This window comes from Coloeus monedula, assembly GCF_965178545.1.
Source record: "Coloeus monedula genome assembly, chromosome: 2".
In the NCBI taxonomy this organism is placed as follows: domain Eukaryota; kingdom Metazoa; phylum Chordata; class Aves; order Passeriformes; family Corvidae; genus Coloeus; species Coloeus monedula.
Window position 1 is genome coordinate 31,053,140 of NC_138782.1, and position 28,000 is coordinate 31,081,139.

The following is a 28,000-nucleotide window of genomic DNA, read 5'->3' on the forward strand; positions in this document are numbered from 1 at the left end:
CGGTGTTCAGTCAGAGGCTACAAAAGGCAGCCAACGTCTGCCATCACCCCCGTGACCTGGAGCAGCCAGGGAGCAGTGAAGGGTTGCAGCCTTCCAAGTGAGCATCAGCCTAGAACAAAGGCTGTGGCAACCGATTCCTGAGGCACGAGGCTGTGGTGCTGCTCACTCCTGGCCCTGATGGCCTGCCCCAAGCTCTAGCTTTGAGGGGCCAGAGCAGGGCTGTGCCTCGCTAGACCATAGGGCAGTCTTAGATGTGGAGGGCTGGTGCGTTCACCTTTCCCCTAGATTATTCGTGGGCCTCTGGCATGTGGGCCTGTAAAGCCCACAGGCTGGTGTCTGTTGCTCTACCCTCATTAACATGAAACAAACAGTTTCAAAACTAAATCAAGTACATTTCAGAGGAGAAAATATGATGTAAGCAACTCAAACAGAAATTAGTGAGTTAGAGCACCCAGTGCTTGAATAGCTTGAGCTACCCAAAAGAAAAGAACTGACCTATTTCCTCCCTTTGCACAAACCCAGCATCTCCTCCTGTGGCCGTTCACATCAGTAATCACTAGCAGGAGCATGTGTCATCATTAGGAGCCACTGATGAATTTGCCTGAGTCTGGGAGCCCAACCAGGGTTACAGAAAGGGGGTGGGGGGCCGGAGGGAGCTCTTTGTTCAGTTAATGGATTGTGCCTGACCTGTGTGCTCACCGAGGATCATCAGCTGTAGATCCTTATTTACCTTTCCAGGGAACTTGAAAAACAACTTTGGTCTGAGAGAGGAAATACAGTAGGAGAGCCTGCAAAAGGCAAATAGGCAGCAGTTCCTGGCACTGCCTGTGGACTTGCAGAGTTGTACAGTCGTTTGTGGGATGCAGGATCTAGATCACAGCCATGTAAGGCCTGTCTCCCTCTCTTCCCCCACGCTAGTCTGTGGAATGGAGCATGCAAAATTAAAAAGGAAATCTGAGACTCACACTGCAGCAAGCTGAACAGTTTACATTCTTGTCTGCCATGATAGCCTCCTCCCAGCTTAGTCCTTATCTGTTTGACCTTGCATAGCCAGCATCAAAAAGCTGATATTTAGTACAGAGGAATTCTGGGGTTCAAATGAGATAGCACTGCAAGGGGGAAAGAAATATGCTCGCAATATGTTCCTTCAGGACTATATAGAATGAAAAGCAGAAGCACAGAATGGTTGAGGTTGGAAGGCATCACAGGAGAATGTCTAGTCCACCCTTTTGCTGAAGCAGGGTTACTTAGAGCAGATTGCTGAGAACCATGTTGTCTAGTTTTGAATGTCTCCAAGGATGGAGACTCCACAAACTTCCCTATGCCAGTGTTTGACCACTTTCACAGTGAAAAAGTTACTTTCATGTCCTCTATTACAAATTGTGACCATTGCCTCTCATCCTGTCACTCGGTACTACTGGGAAGAGTATGATTGCATCTCCTTCACTTCCTACCCCCATCAGGTATTTACACACTTTGGTAAGATCCTCCCTGAGCCTTCTTTTCTCACAGCCAAACATTCCTAGCTGTCTTTGCCTCTCCTCCCAGCCTTGTCCTGTCGTCATCAACGAAAATCTTCCTGAGATGTGCTGGATCTCACTACACTGGAACACGCATGAAGAACTTTCATTTAAACCTCAGCCCTATGAGAGGGTGCCGGCAACTTCCACCCATCTGATAATCCATCTGCACTGTTCATTGTCCTGACACTGGCCAGGCACTGCTGAATGGGGGCCTCACTAGTGCCACGTGAGACTGAGCAGAAAACACTTGTTGTGAAGTTGCAGGACACACAGACATCAGCAGAGTAGAACCATATCATGGAGGGGTTTTTTATCTTTTAATGCATCGTTTTTTCCACTTTGGGGTATCTGATGCAATAACCATGTCACCCTTTTTCTCTGTCACATCCTTCCCACATGGCAGTGGAAACATCACTTCAAACCAGTATTCTGGATGCCCTCCTTTCCCCCACTCCCACTCCAGCTCTGCTTGCCGTTAAGCTGTCTTCAGATTTAACACATGCTTATTCTTTCCACTCGCTGCAGAATTTCTGCACTGTTCCTGTAGCTGCTCCTGCAGGTTCTAGATAAAATTTTTAAAGTGGAAAAAAAAAAATTCACTAACAGCCTTCATCTGACAACTTGACATCCTCTGGCATGATATATTCAGGCAACTCGTCTAGGCTTTCTCTTGCCACAAAAGCTCTGTTCCAGGTGGGGTCTCCACTCCATGTAAGAAGACCAAGCTACCCACACATGCTGCTTGGAGAGAGGAGCCAGTGCTTTGGTCAATGTGACCACTAGGAAAAGTCCAGAGATGAGTCTCACATTCTGGGAAGAGGACAGGTGAAAGAGAATGGAGACCCTCTTTTAATTCTTGTACACACTAAAGACATTGTTGGGATGTATGCTGATCCTGATGGAAGAGTTTTTGGTGCAGATGTCCCTCACAGCCTTTCCTGCAAAGGGAATGGGTGATCTCTCTTCCAGTGCGACTCTGCCTACCCTGTGGTAAGATACAGATCACTCCCTCTCACCACAGGGTTAGGGCATTGCAGGGTAGAGGGAGGATGAGCCTGTTTCAGAAGGAGGGGAAATTCCCTATGTAAAGTGATCTAAACCAAGACGAGGATGTTGGGAAAAACATAATTTCCATGTCAGTGTGGTAGAATTTGGCCTCCCACAGCTAGAAGACTAGTGGAAAAGAGTTTGCTCTGCTGTGCAATTTCATCCTTCAAAACCAAGTTACAGTAACTGCTGTGGACATTCCGAGGTCCACAGCTAATGATGATCACAGGCAGCCACAAGCAGCCACTGCTGGGACAAAATTGGGTGGGAGGCCGGGCCTCGCAAGCAGCATTTGCAGTCAAGCAACATTAAGCCTTTCTGAAGGGCGCTGTCAGCAAACAGGAGCTTAGGGAGCACTTCAGGTTGGCAGGAGGCAAGCAAGAACATATCCTCCTGTTAGCCTTTCTTTGGGAGGGGGCGGAGGAGGGATACACTGCCAGAGGAGCTGGTTTGACAAAATCAAGGCTGGATGCCTCTGTGCAGCAGCGTAATGGGAAAGCCCTTCGAGAGGCAGGAAATCCTGGAGGCACTCCCATTGGAGAAGGCTTGTGTGCAGCAGGAGATCAAATGGGGACTCCCCCATGCCTGAGGCCCAGTGGAGATAGATACGGAGATGATGCTCCGGAGTCCTTTGGCACATTTGCTTGTAGTTGCCATGCCCCCCAGAATATCTGCTTTTTCTTTTAGCCATACCAGGACAAGTGCATTTAGAAAAAGCTTCCCATAGGCTCTCCCTTACCCCTGTGTCATGCCTGACCCTGTAGGGAACCCTAAGGCTGGGTCCTGCTTTACAGCTCAAACCCTCCTACGCTGATTTCATGTCAACTTTCTTACAGTATGGATTCCTGAGAGCTGAGCTCATTTCACACAGGCATGTGCATGTATTCCCTCTTCTGGTGACTGATACCTCCAGCATTCCCTATAACTTCACAAATAGTTTCCATTCATCTTATAACTTACTCCAACATCTCTGATTTCCTTCCTCATGGAACTGTGAGAACACAGGGGTTAAAGAAAAAAAAAATGAAAAAGAGGGTAAAAAAAAAAAAAGGGACAGGGACCAGCAGGAAACCAGAGCAGACATTACTCTTAAGGAAGTCCATGAGTAAGGAGAAGCTTGGTCTGGTGCCAGCTTGGCAGGCCATGATTCACCTATCTCCTCCCCACCAATGTTTCATTTTGAACTTGAACATGACATCCTCCACTCCTAACCTGATGTATTTGAGTTCCTTCCACTCCAGAGGCTGGAGCTTTCCCCAGGCAAGCAAGGGAATTCCATCTTAACCTCCTCCTTGCTGCCAGTGAAGCAACCATGCTCTGCCCCAAGTTTTCAGAGCAGGAGCTTTGACTCCTTCTAGTCGAGATTTAAAACAAACAAAAAAAAGTCATCTCAGCACACATTTTCTACCTCTATCCCATTCCTTTTTGAAGCCAAGATGAAAGGATTAGTGCTTTATTTGCCTTTTAGCCTAGGTGGGCTGCTCTGCTAGCCCCTGCCCCAGCTACCATTGTTGCAGGTAACAGCTGTCGGGATTGCAGCTGCTCCTATGAAAGAAGCCTTGCAATGTGCTGCAACCAAGGCACCTGGTAGTGCTGAACCCATTTGTTCATAGTGAAGGAACATGCGAGCTTTTAATTGTTCATGTCAAAGGGAGCTTTTTAATGACTTCAATTAACAGAGAGAACTCCAGTTAGTTCTTGCTATACAAAAGTGTCCACAATGTCATTAAAACGAGATTTACAAGTGTCATAACTGTCAGCAGCATAGTCAACAATACAGCCAATCATTACAACTGAGCACCAAGAGAAGGGGGGAACATCATACCACCAAGGAGTTGGATGAAAAGAAAGGAGTATGGGGGGAGAAGGTGCAGAGGAAAAAAGAAAAGTCATTTTTTCTTTTCAGTCTAGATTCATTTTATTCTACAAAATGCTACTCAGTTAAAATTGTAAAAGCAAAACCATTTTAATATGTTCTTTCTTTCGTAGCAGCAAGCTTTCTCTAACAAGCTTTTTTAGTGCAAATACTGTAGGCCTGTAATTCAGTAAAATAACAAGAACAGAAAAGAGATGACACCAGAGAGAATGCCTCAGAGCTGAAATTCCCCAGGACTGCAAGAATGACATCAAGATCACTACAAGCAAAGAAAGGTCCCACTTCAGCAGTCATCTTTAAGAACCTCTGTGGCAGAAACCATTTCACTGCAGACAGACAGTAAAAAAGAAAACCCACGATCTAAAACTTTTGAGGAAAAAAAAGATAATGGTGCCCCCAAACCTTCAGCAATCTGCACGGTCACCTGTTAGTCACTGAGGCTTCATTTCACTACTGACACCTGCTTCACAGCAGCAAAATGCTGCTGATGCTTTCAATTTGTCCCAGGTGAGTGGAATAAGAACCAGGCCCTTTCTGTATCCGAGGGTCTTAAAGCAGACTTTAGTGACACTAGTAACTTATCGCTCTAATAAAGATGCACTATCCCTTACTGATGTTACTTTGAACTACACAGTATATCAAGATATATACAACACTTTATCCTCTCACTGAGCAAAAACAATTGGATACCTATTTTCTACACATTTTAATATGGTTTTAACATCAAGTAACCACAAACAAGAAAGTGGAATAACCCTTTAATCATACAGGATAGGAGGGGAACAATTAAGTAAAACAGGATGGGATTTTATTATTATCTTGTATTCTGAGATTTGTCCTGAACTCCACCTACTGTTCACAGAGGAATGATAATGCATCTTTAAAAACATATCTCTTTTTACATTTTATACAGACAACAACAAAACCCAGATTCTTTTATTTAAGGAATCAAAAACAATTATTAGCCTAAAAAAAAAGAAGATTGTAGTATTTTTAATGCTTTATTATATCCAAGTCTTGAACAGAAAAAAAAAGATGTAAACATGATAAATAAATAAGAAATAAATGTATATTGTTCCCCCCACCTCTTAAAATGTTTGACTTGGCCTTCCTAACAAAAATGAACTTGCGTCATGATAATAAGATTTCTTACATTTCAGAAGTCTGTTTTAGAATGAAAAAAAAGCAACAACAAAAAGGGAAAAAAAAAAAAAGCAACAACCAAACACCAGGAATGTGATTTGGGAGGATGTTAAATTAGTGGCGGGCAGATCTGCTGGAGCAGGCATAAGACGGCTGCCTGCCAATAAATAGTAAGAGACCAGGGAGAAGGGAGGTGTCTTAGGTTTGTTTTCATTTTGTTTTTTTCTTTTCATTTAGGATGAAGGCCAGGTGGATCCTACATACAGTAAGCAGCAAAATTAAAGGTTCAGATGAACTAAATAGATCATTTAAATAATAATTATAAAAACACAACAGAGAGCTACTGTCCCCAGCATGTTGGTCCCAAATCCCATCACACCACAAGTGGCTTGAGACTTACCCAGTCTCCACACCTACAAGAAAGGAGTATATGAAGGCAATGCCACAACTGGGAAAGGAGAAGGGGGAATGAGGGCAAAACTGGAATGGCAAGCATCACCTAGAAGCTGAGTATTTCCTTCAATGCAGCTGCTTCTGCTCCTCCCAGTTTGGCATTGATTAATGCAAGATGTTAGGAGAGGCTTTGTTGTTAGGAGGGCCAGTCACTAGGGGGCTGACCCAATACCAGCTGAAATTCCCTGGGCCTTTTTCCATTGACTTCAACAACTCTGTGTCAGCACTAGTTACAGCAGCTCCCACATCCCCACTACATGCAGAACACGGAGACACTACATTTAGGAATCGGCAGGGAAGTTACTCATGGAAAATAACATTTTGGGCATGGGAAGGACAATCAGTTCCCAAAGAGCACACCAGAAAACCTGAAAAGAATGTAGGGCTGGACCAAAATGGCAGTAAAGTTGTATTTGCCTGCCAGAAACTCAACAACAGTAAGGCTGATCCACAAAATACAAAAGGCTGGAGACCAGGAATCCCAACACAGACATCCTTTGAGAGACTTGAGGGACTAAATGGGCAGGCACAAGGCATCTGGGGCTTTTTCCAAACAGTAGAAAATAATCCTCTTTTTTGAGCAGTTTCACATGGCTCCCGTCAATATCACAGGTCAGGAAAGGGGAGCATCTTGTCCTGTCTCTGAGCAGGTCAATGACCAGGCAGGAGGCAGTGGGCAAGGGCCGGCTGCAGCTCCTTTTGGCAATGATTCAGTGACCACAAGCAAAGGTAGGTTTTTGTTGCTCCACCAGTTAGATCTGAGAAGGCACCTGACTTCCTGAAACCCCTACAAGGGGCGGATGTTCCTGATCTCACAGGAGACAGCGGTCCTGGTCAGCTAGCCTCAAAAGTAGCTGCATCATTTTAGGATTCACCCACCACTTGTCAGTGTTGCGTTCTGCTCAAAAATGCATGGAAATGACATGCAGAAACATTTTATCAACAGTTTTAGATTCTCAATCCAGAGTGGCCCAAACAAGATTTGGCAAAATGGAAACAGAGAAGCTGCAGTTTCCCCTAAAGTGGTATCATCTACATAAAACCCTAGGAAAAGTGGATCCTCTGTGCTAACTATGAGAAATTTAAGATCTACTTTATTAGAAAGGAAGTTTGATGTACATGTAAGGACAATACAACTCCTTTACTAATTTTACTTACTGTGTAAGCTCAGTTTGAAACCTCTAGCACCAGTATAAGAATGGAAGTGTTTAAGCTAAATAGAAAAAGCCCGAATCCAATCAGCTTTATGAAGAAAAAAGACCGCTCACATCTTCATTTCTGGCAGGTTTGGTAAATACCTGGGTTAAAAATAAGAGTTATAATAAAAAAGCCAAAGTCCACCTTTAGAGCCATAATAGCATCCCTTTGAAATTATTCAGGGAATGGGCAGTGGCCAGAGTTTGAGGGAAGCCAGCCCTGCCAAGTAAAGTTCCAGTTCCACAAGACTGAACCCTATTAATTCCCAGTGGAGTTGGTGGGGACTGCAGCAGTTTTGCATCTCATACAACTAGCCCTATAATTGTTGCATTTCTCCAGGTCCAGCCTGAACAAGAAATACCCTAGTTTTGGTTGATTTAAAAAAAAAAAATATATATATATATGTGTGTGTGTGTGTGTAAAAGAAAAAGAATCTCACACCAAAATAAATAGCTGCCACCACAGCTCCCATAGGCAGGACCAAAGAGCTATCTCCCAAGCGGTTTAGCTGGCAAGCTGGGCAATCCTAGTGTGCACAGGGTCATGGTTTGTCAGTGCCCTGACATCAATGGGAATTGAGCTTGGCTCCAAGTGGAAACAGGTTACACACACTACTGTTTTCAGTAGTGACCATGAGTACTGGGGAGCTTGTGCCCTCTGTGAGCACTTAGTAGTAGTAGCAGTCAAGCCCACAGGCTAGAGAAGACAAGGACCCAAGGCTAGGGAAAGAGCCCTTTGGTTTGACTCTTTGTCTTCAGGCCAATCAACCCCAACAAAACAAGATCAATTGTAATGCAAAACAACCAGAGGCCAAAGACCAAGGTGCAAATAACGCTAATCAATTCTCCTCAGCTGTCAATTTGTCATTTGCCAGAGCTTGTCAGAAGCTCTGTTTTAGTTCAAACAGGTCAACATTTCATCCATGCCATTCCTGCCTGGTCAGGAGCTGGGGCCCTGTGGCCTGTGCTGGTGGATACATGCTGCTTTGTTTCCCGTGCTGCTTTGTTTCCCAACAATGAAAAAATCAGCAAGGGTACAGCCAGCTAATTTCACTGTCTTAGCTGCTGCCAGTCTCCATCCTAGATTTATAGGCATGTGGTGCCACCTCTTTTTTTTTGTAGCATGTTCTGCAAATATGGCCAAGGGGAGGGGAAGGTTTACTAACAGGAAGAGATCAGCCTCTGAGTCAGGAGCCCTGATGGGAAGGAAGATGTAATACTCCCTAGACAGCAGGCAGCCCAGGAAAAGTAAACAACAAGCAGCAGACTTGATATCCAGCAAACTAGGGTAAAACCCTGCCAGCGACACTGGTAAGTGCCAGCCCAGCAGCTTTTCTGATGCTACTTTAGCCCTGAGATGCTAACTTGGTTTATGGAGGAGCCCAAAGGAATAAACATATCCACAGTTTTAAAAGGAAAGGCTTGCACACAAGCCTTCTGCTGTCTCTGTGCCTCAGGCTAGAGATTTTAAGATCTGCCCTTGCTGCTGAGCTCTTGGGCTCCTCTTGGTCCCCCTATCTCCTGGTCCTCCCAGCTGTCACCCTCCTGTCTGGGCAACCCTACATGTTTCCCACAGCTACTCCGAAGAGGGAAGATCCTAACAAGACTTTAGAGTTCAGAGCAACTGGATGAAATGTAATGGGATTGACAACATTGGAAATGATGAGCAGAGAGAGCGAGCGAGCACGCAAGAGAGAAGTTGTAAGATCAACTAACCAGAATGATTTAAGCACAAAGCACAACCGATCAGGTCAATCCACAAAGGAAAGGGACGACTAGCAACTGTCTGCAGCTCGCCTTCAGTCCTGGCCAGAAGTGCTCCCCAAGTCCACTACGGCCACAAAGAGGTTTCCATAGGCAGTCCCTACAGAGGGGACATCACCCTCTCCAAACGGCCCTGGCGTGTCAGTCCCACCCTTGCCGTTTCCTGCCTCCAGGGAGCTGGCGTTGGTCCTCACTCTCCTTCCTGGAGCTGTAGCACTTCCCCATCCTTGTTCTTGCTGCCCTTGTGCTTGAACGATCCTGTGCCTGTCTCTAATCCCATGGAGGGGGCTCCCCCCATGGTGCTGTGGGGGATGTAACACACTGGCAAAATGGGGGGCCACAGGGGGATTACAACGCCAGCAAGGTGGGAGAGTTCAAGGAATCTGAGGACTGGTCCCCACTGCTGCTGCTCCTCCGGTGAGCTTTGGAGCAGGACTCAGAAGGGGAGAGAGGAGACTCCTGATCCAACACGTTAGGGTAGGTGAACACCAAGTTGGAAGAGCCAGGAGTGATGGCTGGTGTTGAGGTCACCACAATGGGAGTGTTGAGTGCCTCCTCCCCATAAAAACCTCCAGCAATGCTGATGGGCTTAATGACAGACCTCTGGGCTTTGTCAAGGACCAAAGAGGAGGATGGGATCTCTTCCTCCACAGGCTCCTGCTTCACCACCACTGCTCCACTTGCTCCAGTCCGAACGCTCTGGAGGCTGCTGGATGGTGGGCTCCGACGTTCCTCGGGGCTGATTTTGCACACAGGGCTGTGAGCCACCAGCATAAACTCCAGCTTCTCCTTCTCCTTCTGGAGCTCAGCGATCTCCTTTTGCAGCACTGACTTCTCCTCCTCCAGTACTTCAGTTTCCTGCAGACAAAAGGGGAATAAATAAATAAAATACCAAAGGCTCTGGAACTACTCCTCACCTGGAACAGGGCCACCAAGTCCAGATCCCATCTGGCACAGGCAGATACACCCCAGCGTCTTCATGAGCCAAGCAGACACCAGGTCATTGCCAGTCGAGCATCTTGTGTTTCATATGTCTATTAGCAGGCTATTCCCAAACTTCACCAAAACTTGCTTTAATTTTCTGATTGGCCAGTTTTTGCCACTCTGTCTTGGTGTGTGACTTCAGTCTTCTCCCTTGCTCTCTGCCTGACAAGACACCTTAGCAGAGGAGCCAGATCTCCTCCCACTGTTTTCTTATGTTAGGCTAGTCATATTCTTTTCGCTTTGACAGAGGTAATGTACAGCAGTCTCTAAACTGTTTCCATTTTATTTCTGGAGTGCATACCCCAGATTAGGTCTGACACTTGTCTAACTCTTGCCCAAAGGACTAACACTGGATTATCCCTTGATGCATCCTACAGTTAATGCATTCACCTTTCCCATGGTCACGTCACACAGATGGATCATAGTCTGTGAGCAATTAGTACCTTCCCATGTGAGGAGCTCAACTTCACAAAACTCACACTCAGTCCTTCAGGATATGACTTCCCACTGTGCACACTCCTCTCACTTCTATCAGTTTAGTCATGAGATTTCTATAGGATGTCCTGCCTCCCCTACACTGAGAATACCTCCTAATGTGAGGCAGCAGCACATTTCACTGGTGTGCTTTCACTGCTGCTGTGCTTGTTAACAAGGTCATTGGATAAAACCAGCCCCAGGCTGGCTCTTGACCAGGAGCACTGGAGCCTTTCCTTCAGCTTCTTTCAACACAACCCAATCTTGTCTTCTCTTCAACCAGTCCCTTACCCTTGGTTCTTATGCTCAGCTCTACCTTCTCCAGCTTTACTATTACTCCTACAGCACCAGGGCACACATCTCTGTGGTGCATCCTTTTCGAAGGAAGTCAGTTACTGCCCCACCTCCAAACAAAGGTTAAGCCTAAAGGATATAGCCTTAATAGGTAAACATAACATCTGCCTTGATTTCTACTGCTTTCAGAGGATCCTAACTCTTCAGTGCTTTTGTCCTTAAAGCCTGCCTTTGAGGCACAGTGTCTTTATTTCTACTTATGAAAGGAGACCAGAGTCAGGGAGACTTGTGCTAGTTGAGAGGTCAGAAGGGAAGAGAACTTCTTGGACATTCTGGGCACTCAGTAAAGAGAATCTTAGGGTCCTAAGCTCCAGGCCCAAGTCCCCCTCATCAGCTACTCTTGCTGTAGGAGCAGTACCACTGGGCAGCCTTGGCCGAGGAAGGCAGGGCGTGTTTGAAGCATCTTCCTCGAACATGCTAGTGGAGGAAGGACAATGCCCTTGGAGCTGGCCCGAAGGGTGGGTGACGAGGAAGGAGAAATGTATGCTGAGCACGTACCGCCTGGAGTTTCTCTGTTAGCTCTCGACGCCTGTTACGACACTTAGCAGCTGCCAGCTTGTTCCTCTCTCTCCGGATCCTTCGCTTCTCTTCTTCCTCAGGCGACAGCTGTGGGCAAGTGCCAAGAAAATCTGATCAGATCTGAGCAAGGCATTCCTTTAACTTTGTGAGGATTTAACCGCAATGCACAGGAAAAAAGCCTGATCCAGCAGGATGCTGAGCGCTCCCCCTTGTCACTGATGTCAGCAGAAGATGAAAGCACACAGTATCTCTGCCTGCACCAGGTCTTAGCAGAAGGGTGAGGAGAAGGAGCAGGGCACAAGGAGAAGATTGTGTAAGAGGACAGTGAATCTGCACCAAGGCCAAACAGATAAAAGATGCTCTGATTGTTTCACAACTTGGGTGGTACGTTAAGCAAAACCAGAGCACGATGTTGTAAGTGCCTCTTTCTTGAAAAAAAAAATCTGCTGCTTCCCACACAAGAATAGTTGTTCGCTTGAAGGTCGGGGATGGTGTATAAGGGGAGACAGGGAAATCAGCAGAGCTCCCATCAAGTCCGTGAAGCAACAATGATTTATACCACCCAAAAATCTGACCTCAGATTTTTGAGCACTCAGCGAGATAACACACTGCTTCTTGCATCAGCAGGCAAGGCTCCAGTGATATCAAGGGCTTCCTGAGGCCAGCTGACACCCTCACTGATGTAAATCAGGAGCAATTCCATAGAAACCCATCCAACTACAGTCTTGCGAAACCAGAGGAAGTGAGCAGGAGCTCACAAGACCTGGTCAAGCTATGCATAGCTTTGGGAGTTTGAGACGAGGTTTTACAAACCCCAGCAGCAGCAGAAAGGTTTGTGCCGTGGCCAAAGCCAGGGAGCCAGCACAGCAGGGCACAGAGCGGGCGAGCATGGCCCCGCTCTCTGCTGTGGCACCCAGAGTGCAGACAGCCCAGCATGGGGATCCAGGGCACGTGCTCAGCCCTGCACTCCAACCTTGTGCCCGCACTTCAGCCGCAGCTGGCCCGTGTGTGCTGCAGGGGCTCTGGCCTGGTGACTGCAAACGAAAGCAAAACCCTGACACCTGGCAAAGCACGTGTCAGATCTCACAGAGAGCCAGCAGAGAATGGAAAGAAACACCTCTTCAGAGAAGGTTCAGTTTTAATATCTTCATGGACTCTCAATGTCACAAATGAGACATTCACCGTTTCACTATCTTTTCTTTTTATTGTTAGTTTTACTCCAACCTCAGCCTAGTTTTGGCTTGCTCTATCTCCCTAATTTTGACGTCTGCAGTTTCAGTAAGTTTACTTCAGCCTCTGGGCATTCAGCTCGCTCATTTCTGCTTTTTTTCAGGATCTGATCTGTGCCTGTGATTTCACCTGCATGTAACATGAGCCCCTCGATGTTCACTAAGCAACACAAGCAATTATAGGACTGCAGGGGACAGAATTTATGCCCAAAAGCTTTTTCCATCACCAGCTCACAGTGTCCATCCTAGGGTGGGGGATACCTCCATTCTGCTGGGCAGCATATTTCCCCCAGTAAGGAGCCCCTCCAGGCACTGCTCTCCCTGCTACAGCTCTCCCCACTCACTTCCCACCCCATATGAGTGCCAGGTAAAAATGTGTTTGCACACAAGTGTCCACAGTATGTCAAATCAATGAGCATGCACATAGAAACTATGCTGACTTGGGGGCTGTGTTTACAGTTTTCAAGAGTCCTTTCATGCTTTAGAAGCACAGATCTCATTGAAATACATTTGGTGGAGCAAAACTTCTGCTCCCAGGGCCTTCAGTAATTTTTAAATTATCTGTTTCGGAGACTCTGCTGTGCAAAAATCGCACAGACGGGGCAGAAGCCCCTAATCTGGATGTTCTTAACATTTTACCGGGTCTAAAAAGGAATATTCCATCAGTGGTTGCTGGATTTGTTTGAAAGCGGTTGGATTTGGCACTCCTTGTGCCCCTGCTGTATGTGTTCTCCATAGCTTGTCCAAGCCCAATACGTGCATTCACTGTCAGGAACGTTCATCAAAACAGGCTCTTTTCATAGAGCGTTACACAACGTTTCCAAAAAGGCACTCCGATGTGGTGTTCAAAGCACCAGCCGTGGAAACCTGAGCCAAAGGGCCACAGGAAAGCGCCGGGGTACTGCCTTAGCACGTGTCTAATCAAAAGGACTTGGCTTTGAATGACCCACAATGAACGGCTTGCAAACAAGCCACAGGCCAGGAATTGCTTGGCAGGCATCCCTCAGCAAATAACTCTGAACAACAAATAAAGCAGAGAATATGGTGATCTCTTCACGGCCAATTTGTGAACACAGAGGCAGCATTTGTCAAACAAATTAGTTGTTGCTAATTATTCCTCCAGTTCTCGTGAGACTTTCCTTGTCTTTGGACACCAGCCCTGCACACAGGGAACTGGGAAGTAGCTCCAGCTGGTGGAAAAGACTGGCACAAACCCCAACCACCACAGCTACCCCATCCTTCTTCCCAAAAGTGGGTCCTCAGTGCATCCATACCAGCTCTCCACACAGAGGTACTGCTAAACTCTGCCTTTAACCGCTTAGGTCTAAACCAGACAGCAACTCCACATATAATAATTGGACTGTGAATCAAAACAGATGACGTGGAAGTAAAAGTAGGGCTGGTGAGTCTTATTAGAAACAGACCGCACGCAACAGCATGCGCTGGTGTACGGAGGGTGCGCAGTGTGTCTCACTGCACTGCTCTGCAGCGACCCACACAAATGCTGCTTGGGAACAACTTGGGGAGATCGAGTTTAGTCAGATCTATTTTTTTTTTTTTTTTAAAGAGAAGTCAGCCTAGTGCTGTGAATAGCTGTTCACCAGACGGCCCTGGAGAAGGGTGATTCTTACTAAGAAGAGAACAACAGATTCTGATTTAAGAAGAGAACAACTTCTGATTTCCAGAAGATGAGATGCCTGCACCTATCCAGGGTCCCAGCTTAACAATCCCATCAGGAGGTTGAGCACAGGGCAGCAGTGGTACAAGCCATCCCATGCCAGGTATGAAAATACCTCTGACTTTGGAGCAGAAAAAAATCTCTTATGGGATCCCCACCTCACTGCTGCAAAAAGATCAAGAGATTACATGTTTGTAGTGGGAAGGTGGATTTAGACCCCAGTCACCAGAAGGGTCTTCATACTAGAGTTGAGGTGCTCTAGGGAAGCTGTTCCTCCCTGCATGATGCTGGCTGGTACTGGGGGTATCACACAAATGGAGACTGGAGCAGTGCTAGCTGCTACAGAGCTGACAGAAAGCACTAGCTGATGTAATTTAGGTGTCAGATTTGTAAAGGCCCTACATGAAAGCTCCTCTGCTTTCTTGGAGGTTTCCTTCTTCCTGGAGCGGCAGAGACACTCAAACTGAAACCCAGGGCTCAACTTTAGTTTCACCTGCTTTTGAAACCAAGCCGCAATGCGGGCCGGTGGTGTGAAGTGCTTGATGAAGACTGGGTAAATCTCACCATATGACGAGGAAGCAGCAATAAAAGTCACCCCCCTCCAGCTTACACCCTACGCCACCCTAAGAAGCCCCAGCACATGTACAGCACCAGGGATGGACCTCAGTGCTCCCCTGTGGCGCTGGGAGATCTCATGAGGGGGCGGGAGCAGGAAATCTCCATACATCTGTTCTCAAGGCACTCCCAGCTGCTCCCCCCACTGCAGTTACCTGCTCATCTCTCCGTCTCCGTCCCACTGTGGTCCCGATGGTTTTGATGACACCAGGACGCTGGAGAGCCGTGTGTCCGGCCACTGAAGACAGCGGGGGCAGCGGGTGGCTGTAGGGGTGTGAGCGGGAGTAAGGGCTTGACATGGAGGTGATCACGGTGGGCTGGACCATCCACTGCAGGTCTTGGCTGGTTGTGATGGCGTTGATTGTGGGGATAAAAGCACTGCCTGATCCTGGCATATCTACTCGAAATTTCTAGGAGGAAAGGCAGAGGAGAAGAGGGACAGAGAGAAGAAAAGAAACCGTCAATGAAAGCAGAACATAAGTGGTTACTCTGAAAACAGCTAGGCCCTCAGGAGTGGCACCAGAGAGGATCAAAGCAGCACCTGAGGCAAAACCACCAGTAGCTGGTGCCTCTGCAGCATCTTAAGCTGCCCCTGCCTGCCACAGCCCCCTGAGGAAGGAACTGGGCTCAGGCACTTCCCCTCCAGAGCAGCTCTGCCCTCTCCCAACCCCCTTCCTCTTCCCCCACATACCTCCCCAGCATACCCTAAGCCAGTCTCCCCTCCCAGGCACCATTCCCACTGCTGCCACCTCCTGCCAGTGCCCACCACTCCTTCCGGCATGGAGCAAAAGGGGAATTAAGGAGTTTCTAGAGAAACACTTCTCTTCAAGTGCAAAGAAAAGGAAGAGAAACTTAAGTTCTGAAATGCTGTTACCAACCAGTGCAAAGCCGCCTTTCACCAAAGGATTGCCCTGAAATTTGGGCTTGGTCCGCGTAAGGTTTGGTGTGGCAAAGAACAGCAGCTTGCTTCTCCTTCAGTAGCTCTGTGCTCACTGAGAAACTCAGCCCTGGGATGGTTACGTGCGAGGATATGTATTTTAATAGCAGCCTATAAAATAGGTCTTAGGATTCAGATCGGACAAGTTCCCTGCAGCTCTCTGCACTGTCTAGACAAAACAAGGCAGCAGTAAAACCAAGGCAGCAGGTAATGATCGCCTCCAAAATACAAGTACACCTTCTTTCAGACAGAGGTAAATACATCTGGATAATATGCTGGCACTAAATTGCAAGGAAAACAATCACTTGTCCCCGGAGGGGGAAGCAGAAGAGAAAGAATGTTTTTGTCTATGCTGAGCTCCTTCAGGAGGCTTTCAAAATGGTTAGACTGGAATTAACACAGACAGGCCTTGCTCCAGCAATCACTGAGCAAGGGACAGGGCTTGTAGGACACACAGCTGTCACCACCACTGATCTGTAAGCCTCAAAATGATTCCATGAAAAATGCACATTCTTGGGTCAACAGCCTAGCTTCCCAGAGAAGTGAGAGCCCTTGCATCAGCCTGACCTCACCTCAGGTAAGCTTCCCAGATAAGGGACACCACTTCAACACAGATTTCCTTTTCAGGGTGTGCCTAGTCAAGCACCTTAAGTGCTTTGTTAAACCAAGGCTACTGCAAATAGTATTTCACATGCTGATAGCTACAGCACTTCAGGCCAGCATTAGCGAGCTCCCAGCACCTGAAGACCAGGAGATCCAGTCTTAATACTGACAGCTGCAGACTTACACCTTTGAACAGCTCAAAATCTAGCAAGAGAGAATGAGAGAAGGAAGGAGTGAGTCAAGTTAAGCAGGCGGGGAAATTACACAGAGAGGATGACACTGGCACCAAGACCTTGGCAAAACCCCCAACAGGACCTCAGAGGTTCACTTGGAGCTCAAGTCCAACACAGCCTCAGCTCATCCCACATTTCAGAGTGTATGTCTCTCACCTCTCCCAATTAGTTACGGAGGCTCAGAGCTGCAAACTGTCAACACTGCATCAGAATTTATGGGTGCAAATCCCCTACTTTGCTCTGCGTGGTGTCGGCTGTGACCACATGGCACAGAAGAGGATACGCTGGTGCCTCCATAACCAGAACACAAGAGGACCTTAACCTTGCAGAAGGGAGGAAGTGCGAGACCAGCTGAACCATGAGCTCAGCTCAAGGGATGTGAGCCCTACTTCCAGATCCACAAGTGGGTTCTACCACGACCTTTACCTATCTGTGCCACCCTCCCTTCCGTATCCAAAAAGCAAAGCGAAGTCCTGTCTTCTTTGTAGGGACACTAGAAAGCTATGACTGCAAAACATTCAGAGGCCTTCTGGTGCTTTGCCATACAGACACCATTTGCATTCCAGAGCTAACCTTTGCCTCCAACACCCAAATGCTAAAAATTCCCAACAGAGGTTGAGAGTCAGATCCACCACCAAATCAACCACATAAAAATACAAGCATCTGACACAAAAATCAGGCTCCAAGTTATTGACTCAGCAAGTACTCCATTTCCAATCAGTCCTGTATTCAACCTAGGACCCTTCTGTAACATTAGTGCAGGTCTCCTGGACAGCAAATGGGAGCTGCTCAGTTCAGCCACATCCCTCTGCAGCTCCGCAGGGCTTGCCTGCAGACCTGGGGGGGAAGAGACCAGTTCCTCTCTGTGCCGTGCCCCATCTCTGTCACCAGCTTCCCTTCTAATAACTCAAAACATCTTAGAAATAAAAAAAAAAAATCCCCCAAACCTGTATTCTGTACTTTCCAAAGGCAGTATTTTTCTGGGATAGTTAAGGGACACACTACTGTGGCAGGCTGAGTCTTCACACAGTGTGCTCAGGCTACCACCAAAATTTACAGGCACTGCTTCCTGACTGATCAGTCTTTCCCCACAGACCTCGCTTTCCCTGCTAGGACACTGCACCAGATCAGCTCTGCCATGCCAAAATACTGCTGGGCCCCCACATTCTGCCCAGTGGCCATCAGCTCTGACCCCTGGGATTCTGCTGGTTGCAGTGGCAGGCCCTGAATTCCCTGCCACCTACCCTGCACAGCCCCTTTGACCACCAGCCTCCTCACATAGAAGTGCCAGACCTTTCCCCAAACTGCAGCCCCAGCTTTGCTCTCCTCATTCCTCCTCCTCTCAGAGAGCTTCAATCCCTGTGCCAGCCTGACAGCACTGCCTGCCCTCACCCACCGCCCGAGTTCTCCTCTTTCCAGACCCTGTCCTGCCTTCTCCTCTCACTGGCCATGCACAGCTCTCCTCTCCTGACCCACAAGAGGCTCCTGGAAGCATCTCTCTTTTCTTCCTCTCTACAAGGAACTCAAAGCACTACAGAAAGACGTGGCGATAGGCAGATTGCAGGGCTACACACGCAGCACGCGCTCAGCTACAAACCCAGCGCTCTCCTCCTGACCCAAGCAAACGCAGATGAAGGCATCATTAAAAAACCCCAACAACTAAACAGCAAACAGAAAGAGTCCTGTTATTAAGTCTGCCAAGAACTGAGGTCAGTCTCTACTCTGCCTTAAAAATATGGGGTTGGATGAGAGCCTCCTCAGATCCATAGTCGGGGGAGGCTCCAGCGAGTCCTGCCACAGGCAAGGACAGACTACGTTAGCAGCTCACAAACATTTCAAGCTTTGGCTTGTGGTTCCTTTCTCCACCTTAAGGTTTCTATACAGCACCCCGTTGTGTCTTTGCTCCACTCTGGACTTTCACTGACATCTGTAACTAAGTGCTGAGCAGCACCAGAAACCAGTTGAGAAATGGGTATAATGGCTGGGGGAAAAAAAAATCAAACCCAGCAACAGAGTGACTGAGAAACACCTAGAGCATCTTCAGCATTACTCAGTTATCAAACACGGGGTATATGTGATAGATCTCATAATAAATACAAGGCCCTTGATGGCTCTCCCATGTTGAACATCTCCTCGAAGGAAAACTAGACACAGTGCTATGATATCTCAGGGGAAAGCTGACCACTCTCAAAGAGTACACAAACTCTTCCCATTAAAGTCTATGTTTACCACATGGCAAATCAGTGATTAGGAAAATAGCATGACACGCAACTTAAAGGAAAAATGTTCCAGTGCTGTGCTGTATGGGAAAAAATAATTAAAAAGCATCAAAGTTTTGGCTCAGAGACACAGTTTCCATTTTAACATGTGACTGATGCATCTTTTCTTGCTTTTGGAAAAAAAACCCCAACACAATAAAGAAAAAAATTTCAGCAATGCATATTTTCTGTAGTGATAAAACTGCAGATCTCCACAGACCAGAATCAGCAGAACAGCCTAACTGCTAGGGTAAAGGCGACGCTTACATTTGATCCTAATCTACAACATCTGTAAGGATCAAGGGAAAGACGGAGCACAAGGCCTTGAGAAATCTCCCGGATTCTTAAAGAAAACATTTATGTTCTCGCTAAGCCAACGTCCTGTTCAAAGCCCTGTTTCAGATAGTAACCCTAGAAACTGGGCTCTGGTCCCCGTATCAAACAGCACGCACGCGAGCTGCCTGGGGAAGACGCGGAGCCCCAGAAAAAGGGGAAAACCCAGTTATTGCTCAGACTGTGACAGCTCAAATATGAAGCGGTGACGGAGTTTCACGACCTCCTGCAGCAAGTGCTTGAATCTGGCGCAGCTGTTAAATCACAGGAGGAAAGGGAGAGTGAGAATTTGCAGTTCCCCGGGCGTTTCCAGCTTCTCAGTCCCCCTTCCCGCTCCCCCACCTTGTCCTGGCATTTACTGTAAACTAGGGAATAAGCTTTAGCTGAGCTGGAATCCCTGGAAACCCCAGTCCGCAGCCCGCAGAGGGCACCAGCGAGATGCGTTTGGAGCAGGCGGGGAGCGGCAGCGAGTCATTTCTGGTAAAACTTCTTTAATGTGAGGAATGTCACGGGCTGGTACGGCTGGCAGAGTTTAAGACTGGACGTTTTTTCCTTTTTTTTTTTTTTTTTCTTTTAATTATCCTATGACTCCTTGATGCGAAGGCTGCACTGTGCTCACACTGCCAGTTCGCTCGTACAAGCCACACAAGAAATAATACTGTGAGAAAAAAAAAGGGGGTGGGGGGAGAAGCCCGACTCTGAAAAAGCAAAAAAAGAGTGAGGCTGGGCCAGCTGATGTAAACAAGTTATGAAATAACCCAGGTTTGTATAACTGGCCCGATTGTGTAATGCCTTCCCCAGAAGTGGTGGATTTAGTCGATCTAGGCATATTAGTAATTCCGAGGTATTTTCTTAGGAAAATGAAAGGAAAAAAAACCCCAAACCACAAGAGTGGGCTTTCAGGTCCGTGAATTCACGCCGCTTTCAACAGGAAATATCCCCCATTCTCGAAGCGCCGCCCGGCAGCGGGGCTTGCGTGGGGAGCGGGGCCGGACAGCGCGGAGAGCGCTCCGGCGAGCCCCAGGAAACTCCCGGTCGGGAAAAGCCACAGCCGGCCAGAGAGCGGCCGGCGGCTCCCGGCAGAACCAAGGAGCGGGCGGGCAGCGGGCAGAGCAGAGCGGCACGCCGCCGGCCGCGGGGTCCCAGCGTGGTCCCCTCCGGGGTCCCAGCGTGGGAAAGGCAGTGTCAGCGCCTCTGAGACAAAATTTAGCGGGGGATAAGGGGGCAAAGCAACGCAGGCGCTGGAAGACCCAGAGCTCACTTCCAGCCATCCCTCCCTGTTCCACGGCAGCTGCAACAGCTCCGTGAGTAACTCGGGCGGCACCTCCCAAAGTCCCAGCGAAGCCGCCCAAAGTACTGCGGGCGAGCCCCGGGCACCACCCGGGCAGGCGCGGTGAACGTGGACAGCGAGAAGCTCCTGACAAGAACAAAAGCAGGAAGGAGGAAGAGTTCGGTGCTCCCCTGTATTCGCGTTACCGACCTCGGAAAGGAATCGCCCGGAGGAGCCCTTTGATTTCCGAGCGGGTCCCGGCCCGCCGCTGCGGCGGGTGCCCGGGCGACAGGCACCGACACCCGCTGCACCTGGGGCCGGGCCGGCGGAGACTGCCCGCCGGGCGCTCCCTCACCGCACGTCCCCGCTCGGGGCAGGCCGTGCCTCCCACAGCACCGCAGCCCCGACAGGCGGGGAACTCCGGTCAGCGTCCCTCTGGACGCGTCGCGGCACCGGCTCCGGGGCGGGCGGGCAAAGAGGGAAGGGAAGCGGCAGCGGCCCGCTAAGGGCGGCGGGACAGGGCGGCGGCTGCGGGCAGCCCCGCGCCCCGGCACCGCCTGCGCCCCCGCGGCCGGCGCCTCTCCGCCGGGCGCCCGCGCCTCCACTGCGGAGGAAGCGCCGGCCGCTCCCCGGGCGTGGCGGTGAACTCCCGTCCCGGGAGCGCTCGGAGCAGCCCTCGGAGGGACCGAGGGAGAGGGGCAGCGCCCGGCCCTACCTGCTGGGCTGCGCCGCTCGAGTAGGTCTCGGGGTGTCCCGGGGAGCCGCTGCTGCCTCTGGAGGAGGTGTCGAAGTTCCCGGGGTAGTCCTGGTACATGGTCCGAGGTCGGGCCGGGGGAGCCGCGTCCCCGCCTTCCCACACCGACACCCGCCGCTCCCTCGCCGTCTCCCCGCCCCCTTCTCCCTCCCGACCTCTTCGGCTCTTGCCTTTCGCCTCCCAACGCTCGCCGCGGAGAGGGAAAAAAATAATAAAAACGGCTTTGGAGTGAGGGAAGAAGGTGGGGGGAGAAAAAGCTTAAAAAAAAAAAGAAAAAATAAGAATACAAAGAGGTAACAAAAATAAAAATAAGACTGGTGATAGAAGTGGCTCAGTTGGCAGCGAAGCGCTTGCGGGACGGGACGTGACGGCAGGACTCGGCGGCGCGGCAGGAGCAGAGCCGTGCGCGCAAGCGGGTGTTCGCCGATGTCCTCTCTCCGCGCTGCCCGGCGAAACTCGCCTCGCCGGCGGAGCGGCTCCGGCCCCGGGGGCTGCAGGCGGAGCGGTTCTCCTCCGCCCCCCCAACCTCCTCCTCCTCCACCACCACCACCACCACACACCGGCCGCCCCTTTTCCCGGCACGGGGGTGACTCAGCCGGGTCTTGCGCCCCGCGGCTCGGCGGCGCTGCGAGCGGGAGCTCCGCGCGCCCGCGGTGACTCAGAGCAATGGCATCGCCCCGGCCGCGCTCGCTTATTATCCGCCCGCCGCCGCCGCCGCACCATGTGCACTCGCACACGTCAAACCCGCGGCGCACCGGCCCCACCTTGCCAGCGCGGAGCCTCCCACCTGCCGCCGCGGCGGGGGAGGCGGGCCTGCCGCGGGGGGGACGGCGCCCGCCTCCGCCGCGCCCGCCGCGCCGCCCGCCCCGCTGTGCCCGCCCCTCCCGGTCCCGCGGTTCGGGCAGCTCGGGCGGGGCGGGCGCGGCGGCGAGGGCAGAGCAGCGCCTTGTTCCCGGCAGGCCCCGCCTCCCCCCGCCCCGCTTGGTCCCGTCCGCTGTCGCACGTTGCCAAAAATGGTCATTTGCGTCGCACGACGCCAGCCGGGTTTCCTTGCCGCGGATGACGCGCTGCGAGAGGGATTCCCTGGCGCCTTAAAGGGACAGGCGCACCGCTGGCGCAGGGGAGCGGGGAGGCGGCTGGGGCAAACAGAGCGCAGATCTGGCCGCACACACCGGCCTGTCCCGGCACGGGGTCTCGGGCGCCGTTTGATTCAGCCCTCCTCCCTGCAGGAGGGTGGCTGGCACCCCGGTTGCCCCAGTGCTTGGTCCGTTTTTCAGCGCATCAATAAACCAAGAGGCGGAGTCGTCTAGTTTGGGTAGCATTGTTAAACTAGTTTCAATTTTTTGTTATTTCTTTTATTTTATATATCTATTATTTTGTTCATTTCGTATTTTCGTGGTGAGTACTATTATAGTTTTAATTTCTTTTCATTAACTATATTTTTCTTTTATTTACTAATATTATGGGTTATTTATTATTTTTTATTTTCTTTTAAATTTTTAAATCTTTTTTCATATTTTTCATTTTACTTTTTTAATTATTTTTATTCTTATTCACATTTGATGTCTATTCTTACTTTTATTTTCTTCCCCCCCCCTCCCTATTTTCTTTTATTTAAATTTAGTTTTTACTTTTATTTTTATTTTTTAAGTGGACTCCTCCATCCTCCTGGGATCTGCAGAGCCACTCTAGGTCTCCAAACCAGAGTATGTCACAGGAACATCAGGTGACAGCCCTGGGCTTCCCTGCAGTAGAAACTCGTGGTACAAGGACTGTAACAGCCCGCCTCGGGTGGCTCTGGCATTGCCAGGTCACTGACTAGCACAGGCTGGAAGGTGGCAGAAGCAGATAGAGCAGAGCCATCCACACAGAGAACGCGGGCTCTGAGGTGATCTGCAGCGAATGCAGCAGTGATGCTGCTTTACAGATTGTTTAAATGCCGCTCTTAGACACAAAATGTCTCGTTCCCACCCTCCCTGGAGGATTTGCCCAGCGCTGGGCAAGTCCTTTTTGCTGGTAGGGAGGGAGAAGTCATCTAAGTTCAAGCTATAAAATCCCATTTAAGCTGTCTCACGGACAAAGTATTTTCCCACAGGAGCCCATCTGAAAGCAGTGGGCTTTCCTCCACTCATACTGTGCTCCTTGGAAGGGAGAAGCAGCACCCCTCTCAACCCTGGAGCCTTCAGGGAACTCTGAAATGAAGCAGCCCATGGGAGCTAAGTCTCCAGAGCTCAGTTATTTTTTAGCACTGAGCCAGGAAATTGGGACTAAAATTCCTGCCGATGCAGTTTAGTTTTCAGCACCTTCATTTTTCAGGCAATTGAAATTCTCCCTCCAAATTAGCTGGCCTGTTTCAGGCAGCACCTGACTTTGGGGGAGGTTGGGAAAGGGCTGTAAAAATATTCCCATGTTTTCAACTCGAACTGCATTAGGAGTGAGGGGTAGGAAGGGGGAGAGGTGCTCTAGCAGGCGCAGTGAGGCTGTGACGTGGTTTTCCCCTTGGGTGGCAGGTGATCTGCACATGCTGCTTTCTGCTGGAAAGAGAATTAGTTCAAGATGTGAGAGGAATCAGGCTGCAGTTGTCAAGAGATGAAGAGAGAAAGGGTAAAACAGGCGTCAAAATAAATAAACTTAACAAAAGCCGTGGCTGGGTTTTGGCTGGTCACCACCCCTGGCTCTGCCTCCCCCTCAGGTGGAGGATGCTGCTGGCTCCGAGGCTTACCAGATGTTAGGAACCACTGCCATCACCTGAGGTCACCAGCCCTGACTCTGGTCCTGTTTCACATCAAGCTGGTGGGCTTGTAGAATCCAGTCTGCTGAACAGCAAGAAATGCGAAAAAGTATTTGGTGTAGGGAAAGAGTGACGGCCAGAAGCAGGGAAGCAAGACAGGGGTGCTGGAGCATTAGTGTTGAGGCATTTTGTGAGAGGAAAAGAGAGGTGTTTTTCATCTGTCCTCCTAGAATTGTTTCTATACTTTTTCCTCAGCAGTTCATTAAACCTAAACTACCTCCTCTCCTCATGTTTCAGTTCAAGCTCATTTCAAGTGTTGTTTTCAAACATTATTCCAGCGTAATTTTGGCACATCTATCCAGTCCTGCCGAATTTGCATGAGACCTAGTCTGGGAACAGCTCGCTTGAAATGACATTCGAGGGCTGTTTTAACATTTGGCTGCAGTTAATATGGATGTAATTAGTTGACACTTGTAAATCCTCAGGTTAAAAGCCCTGTAAGAAATGCAGGAAGCTGAACGCACACCTGAGGCCAAGCCCTCAGCTCCTGTAGGGTGCTGAACCTCCCTGCCACAGCTGGGCCGGCACCACCTTGCCCTCCGAAAGCTCCTGACCCACACCCATCAGGTGTGATGCTGAAGCTCTACCGTGTGTTTACATTGATTTCCCCAGAGTTCCTTCTGCCCTGAGAGCACAAAACCCTTCTGGCTGAGACGGGCTCACACGTACAGAAGGGATATTTCCATATCAGACCTTTGTAATACTTTTTATTGTTTTGGATCGAAGGAACTCAGACTAGCCTGGCTCACAGTGCCCCAGACACATGCATTTTTAATCCACATCCAGACCAAGCTGCGTTGTGCAATAGGCTCCCTGCTTCCAAAAAACAAGAGATAACATGTAAGTCTGCCTAGTCCATTCTTGCCTGAACCAAAGACAAATTAAGACCAGCCCAGGTTCCAGGGCAGGAGAGGATCATTGTAAGGCAAATGAGACCTTGGCTCCTCATGCTTCTCGATTTCGGCAGCAATTAAGAGACTGAAACCCAGACCTGGGAATGCTTTTCACGGTGTTTTTACGGGAGCAGAGGATAAGGGTACTTCGCAGCAGCTTAGACTTGGCCGTCGGCAAGCACGTGGCAGAGCCGGCCTGAGCACCTCCTTCTCCAGCATCCCCAGCAGTGCCGGGCTGCACCAGCCACACCGTGCCACCTGCCTGAGGGCAAGATCATTGATTTTCAATTAAAAAAATATGCAGCCACGATTCTCTTTCTTCTTGCTCTTCTTCCAATCCTTAAGACATCTGCTGTGAAGGAGCCTGCAGTAATCACTTCACCTTAAATGTGCATTGCCACCAGCGTCAGAGAGCTCGGGCGTGCTGTGGCTGCTCCTGAGGTGGGGCAGGGAAGCTCCTGGACCGAGGGATGGCTGCAGGAGAGGTGGAACTGCAGCTGCTACACACTGGTGGGGTGTGGGGAGCTGCAGGACAGCCTAAGAAGGATCACACACCTCTTGTCTCCATACGGTTCCTCGTGTACTGTTCTAAAACTCACTCCCATCTCCCTGCAAACTGGTGCTTTCTCGGTCACTGTTCATTATTACACAAGTGACTCTTGCCTCCCGAGACCTTTTCTTCGAGCTCTCTGGAGAAGCAGTGTACACATATCCAGGGCTCTCCAGCCCTTCCTGACAATTCTACTTTCATCTGTGCGTGAAGTCTTCTTTCATATTGTCTCTTTAAGTGCTAAGAGCAAGTGTTTTGATGTTAACTTCTGGGAACGAGCTCTTAAGCTACCACCTCACGCTTAATTACAGTTATTTATTAAGTACTCCAGCATATCCAAGGGAGAACGGAGGTTTTCTCCTTCAAAGCGCTTCTGGATGTGGTTCGTCAAATACTTTTTGCCAAGCACAGCGCTTTTCCTACCCATGTCCTCTTGGACCGCGGAGCTGTCTCCCCTGCTGATAACTCCATGGCATGGGGGCCTCCCTCCAGCAGCACAGCGTATCCTTAGGGCAGGGAGTGACTCCCCTCAATTGTTCTCAGGTGACTGCAGCCACACTGCCCCTGCGTTCAAGCACGCAGCTGGCTCTGCCCCACATTCCCAGCAGGATGGGTGCTGCCATACTGTCCAGTTCCGGGTAATGGCACTAATGCTGCCACTCTTACTGCTGCCAGGTGATGTGGTGGGCATCATCTAACTCTCTTCCAGTCCTGGTACAAATAAAAGCCAAGGACAAAGCCAGATGCCACGACGCTCTTCCCCTTTCTGAAGCAGGGCTGGGTGACGCTGAGAGCCTGGGATGCAGGCAGGGCAGCAGGAGAGCAGTCCTACAGCAGGATGGGCACCGGGCGCCCCTGGCACTGCTCAGTCAGGCTGGCAGCATGGCCGTGGTGTGGCAGCAGCAGCCAGAGGTCCTGCTGGCTCCCACAGGGTCAGCTCTGCAGAGATCCCAGACACCCACAAGGCCAAACACTACTTCAAAGCAGAAACAGCTTCAGCCCTCTTAAAATGTTCCAGAACAAAGATCCTACCGACCCAATGAGTAGCAGGTGCAAGAGGTGGATTGGGAACCAGGGCTTATTAGGAGCAATCACGACGCACAGCTTACAGCATTTTGCTGGTGTAGTGAAGCAGAAAACAGCTTTAGGAGATCCCTGCCTAGGGATGAGCAGGCTCGCTCCTAGCCTCAGAGTACATGGGATGTGAGAGATGGGAACAGAGATCCCACGAGTCTAGTTCTAGACATCTCTTGGCACAAGAGGAACAGTCTTATCTTGATACTTGTGTTTGTTTGCCCAGCTCCAAACCTGTTTCAGCAGCATGAGAGCCTGCCTTGCCCTGCTCCTGCCTCCTGCAGAGACACCACCTCTGGTCCCAGAAGCCAAAGGGCCCAACCAGGCTCATCCACTCTGCAGCCCAGGGACTTCCCCAAAAGATCCCAGGCAATGCTGCCAGCACAGTCCCAGCAGGAGGTCTTTTAGGGGATGGTAGCCTTGCCCTGAGGAGCTTGGACCTGTATCTTTCCCCATTGCCCTGTCTGGTAAGAGACTTGACTATTTTCTTGCTGTATTTTGTGAAGTGGGCCTCAACAATCACCTTTTCTTGTGTCAGAGCAGTGGAAAGGATGGAAAAGCTGCCTTAGGAGTAGAAAACCCCACCCCTGCCAGCACCCCCATAGCTCAACCAAACAGATGCTGAGGACTTCTCACCTGAAGTGCCCATGCTCAGGTCATGCAAACAGGGTCAGGCCACAGCCATGTTGATGTAGGGCACCCAGCCCTGTGCAATCGCAGCCTGGGATAGTGGGATGGGCTCCGGCCAGTATCCATGCACTGAGAGTTTCCGAGATTATTCCCTGAAACACGTGGTGCAGGCCAAGTGGATCACCCAGCTGAGCTTATCAGACAGCTCATTGTTCCTGCCTGAGTGATTCAGCCCCACCAAAGTGCTCCCTGGCAGCACAGCACCAAGGAGGAGGAGGAGAAGGAGGAGGGAGGTGTGCAGTGCACACAGATAGTTCTCCTGATAGTGGGAGGCAGATAAGCACACGGGAGTTAATGGCTGAGCTCAGATCTAGTTGAGGCAGTTTGACCTTTCTGCTGGTAAGCCTGCCTTCAGCTGACATGACAGACTTTGACACAAGCACTCAGGGGAATGTGCGGCCAATAAGTGAGACTTACTTTCCCCACCAAGTAATATTGATTAGCGCAGTGCCCGCAGACACGGCTCGAGGCAGCGGTGGGGTTTCAGGGAGGGAGCAGAAGAGACAGCTGAGAAGCAAAGGTAAAATGAGTTGCTGACTGAACCTATAAAGTGTCCTTTCTGTCTCCTACCACAGCGACCTGTGCACTGCTGAAAACCTTGGAAGGAGGGAGAGGCTTTCCAGTCTGGGCAGCAGCACTGGAACTGGCTGGTGTCCCTGCATGGCCTGGCTCATCTCCATCCCGTGGGTATCTGTGCAATCCAGTGCCTCCTTCCATCTTCCTGAGCCACTTTGTCCTCTGGCATCCCTGGAAAAGAAA

General features: G+C 49.8%; 1 protein-coding gene across 1 annotated transcript; it reads right to left on the minus strand.

Annotated features, from left to right (window-relative positions):
- Positions 1-4,289: 4,289 nt before the first annotated feature.
- Positions 4,290-21,740, minus strand: FOSL2 (FOS like 2, AP-1 transcription factor subunit). The gene is made up of 4 exons (XM_082276993.1): positions 21,205-21,740; positions 15,011-15,265; positions 11,313-11,420; positions 4,290-9,860 (listed from the first exon to the last, which is right to left on the minus strand). The coding sequence occupies exons 1-4, from the start codon at positions 21,301-21,303 to the stop codon at positions 9,351-9,353; spliced, it is 972 nt and encodes a 323-aa protein (XP_082133119.1). The 5' UTR covers positions 21,304-21,740; the 3' UTR covers positions 4,290-9,350.
- Between the last annotated feature and the right edge of the window lie 6,260 nt (positions 21,741-28,000).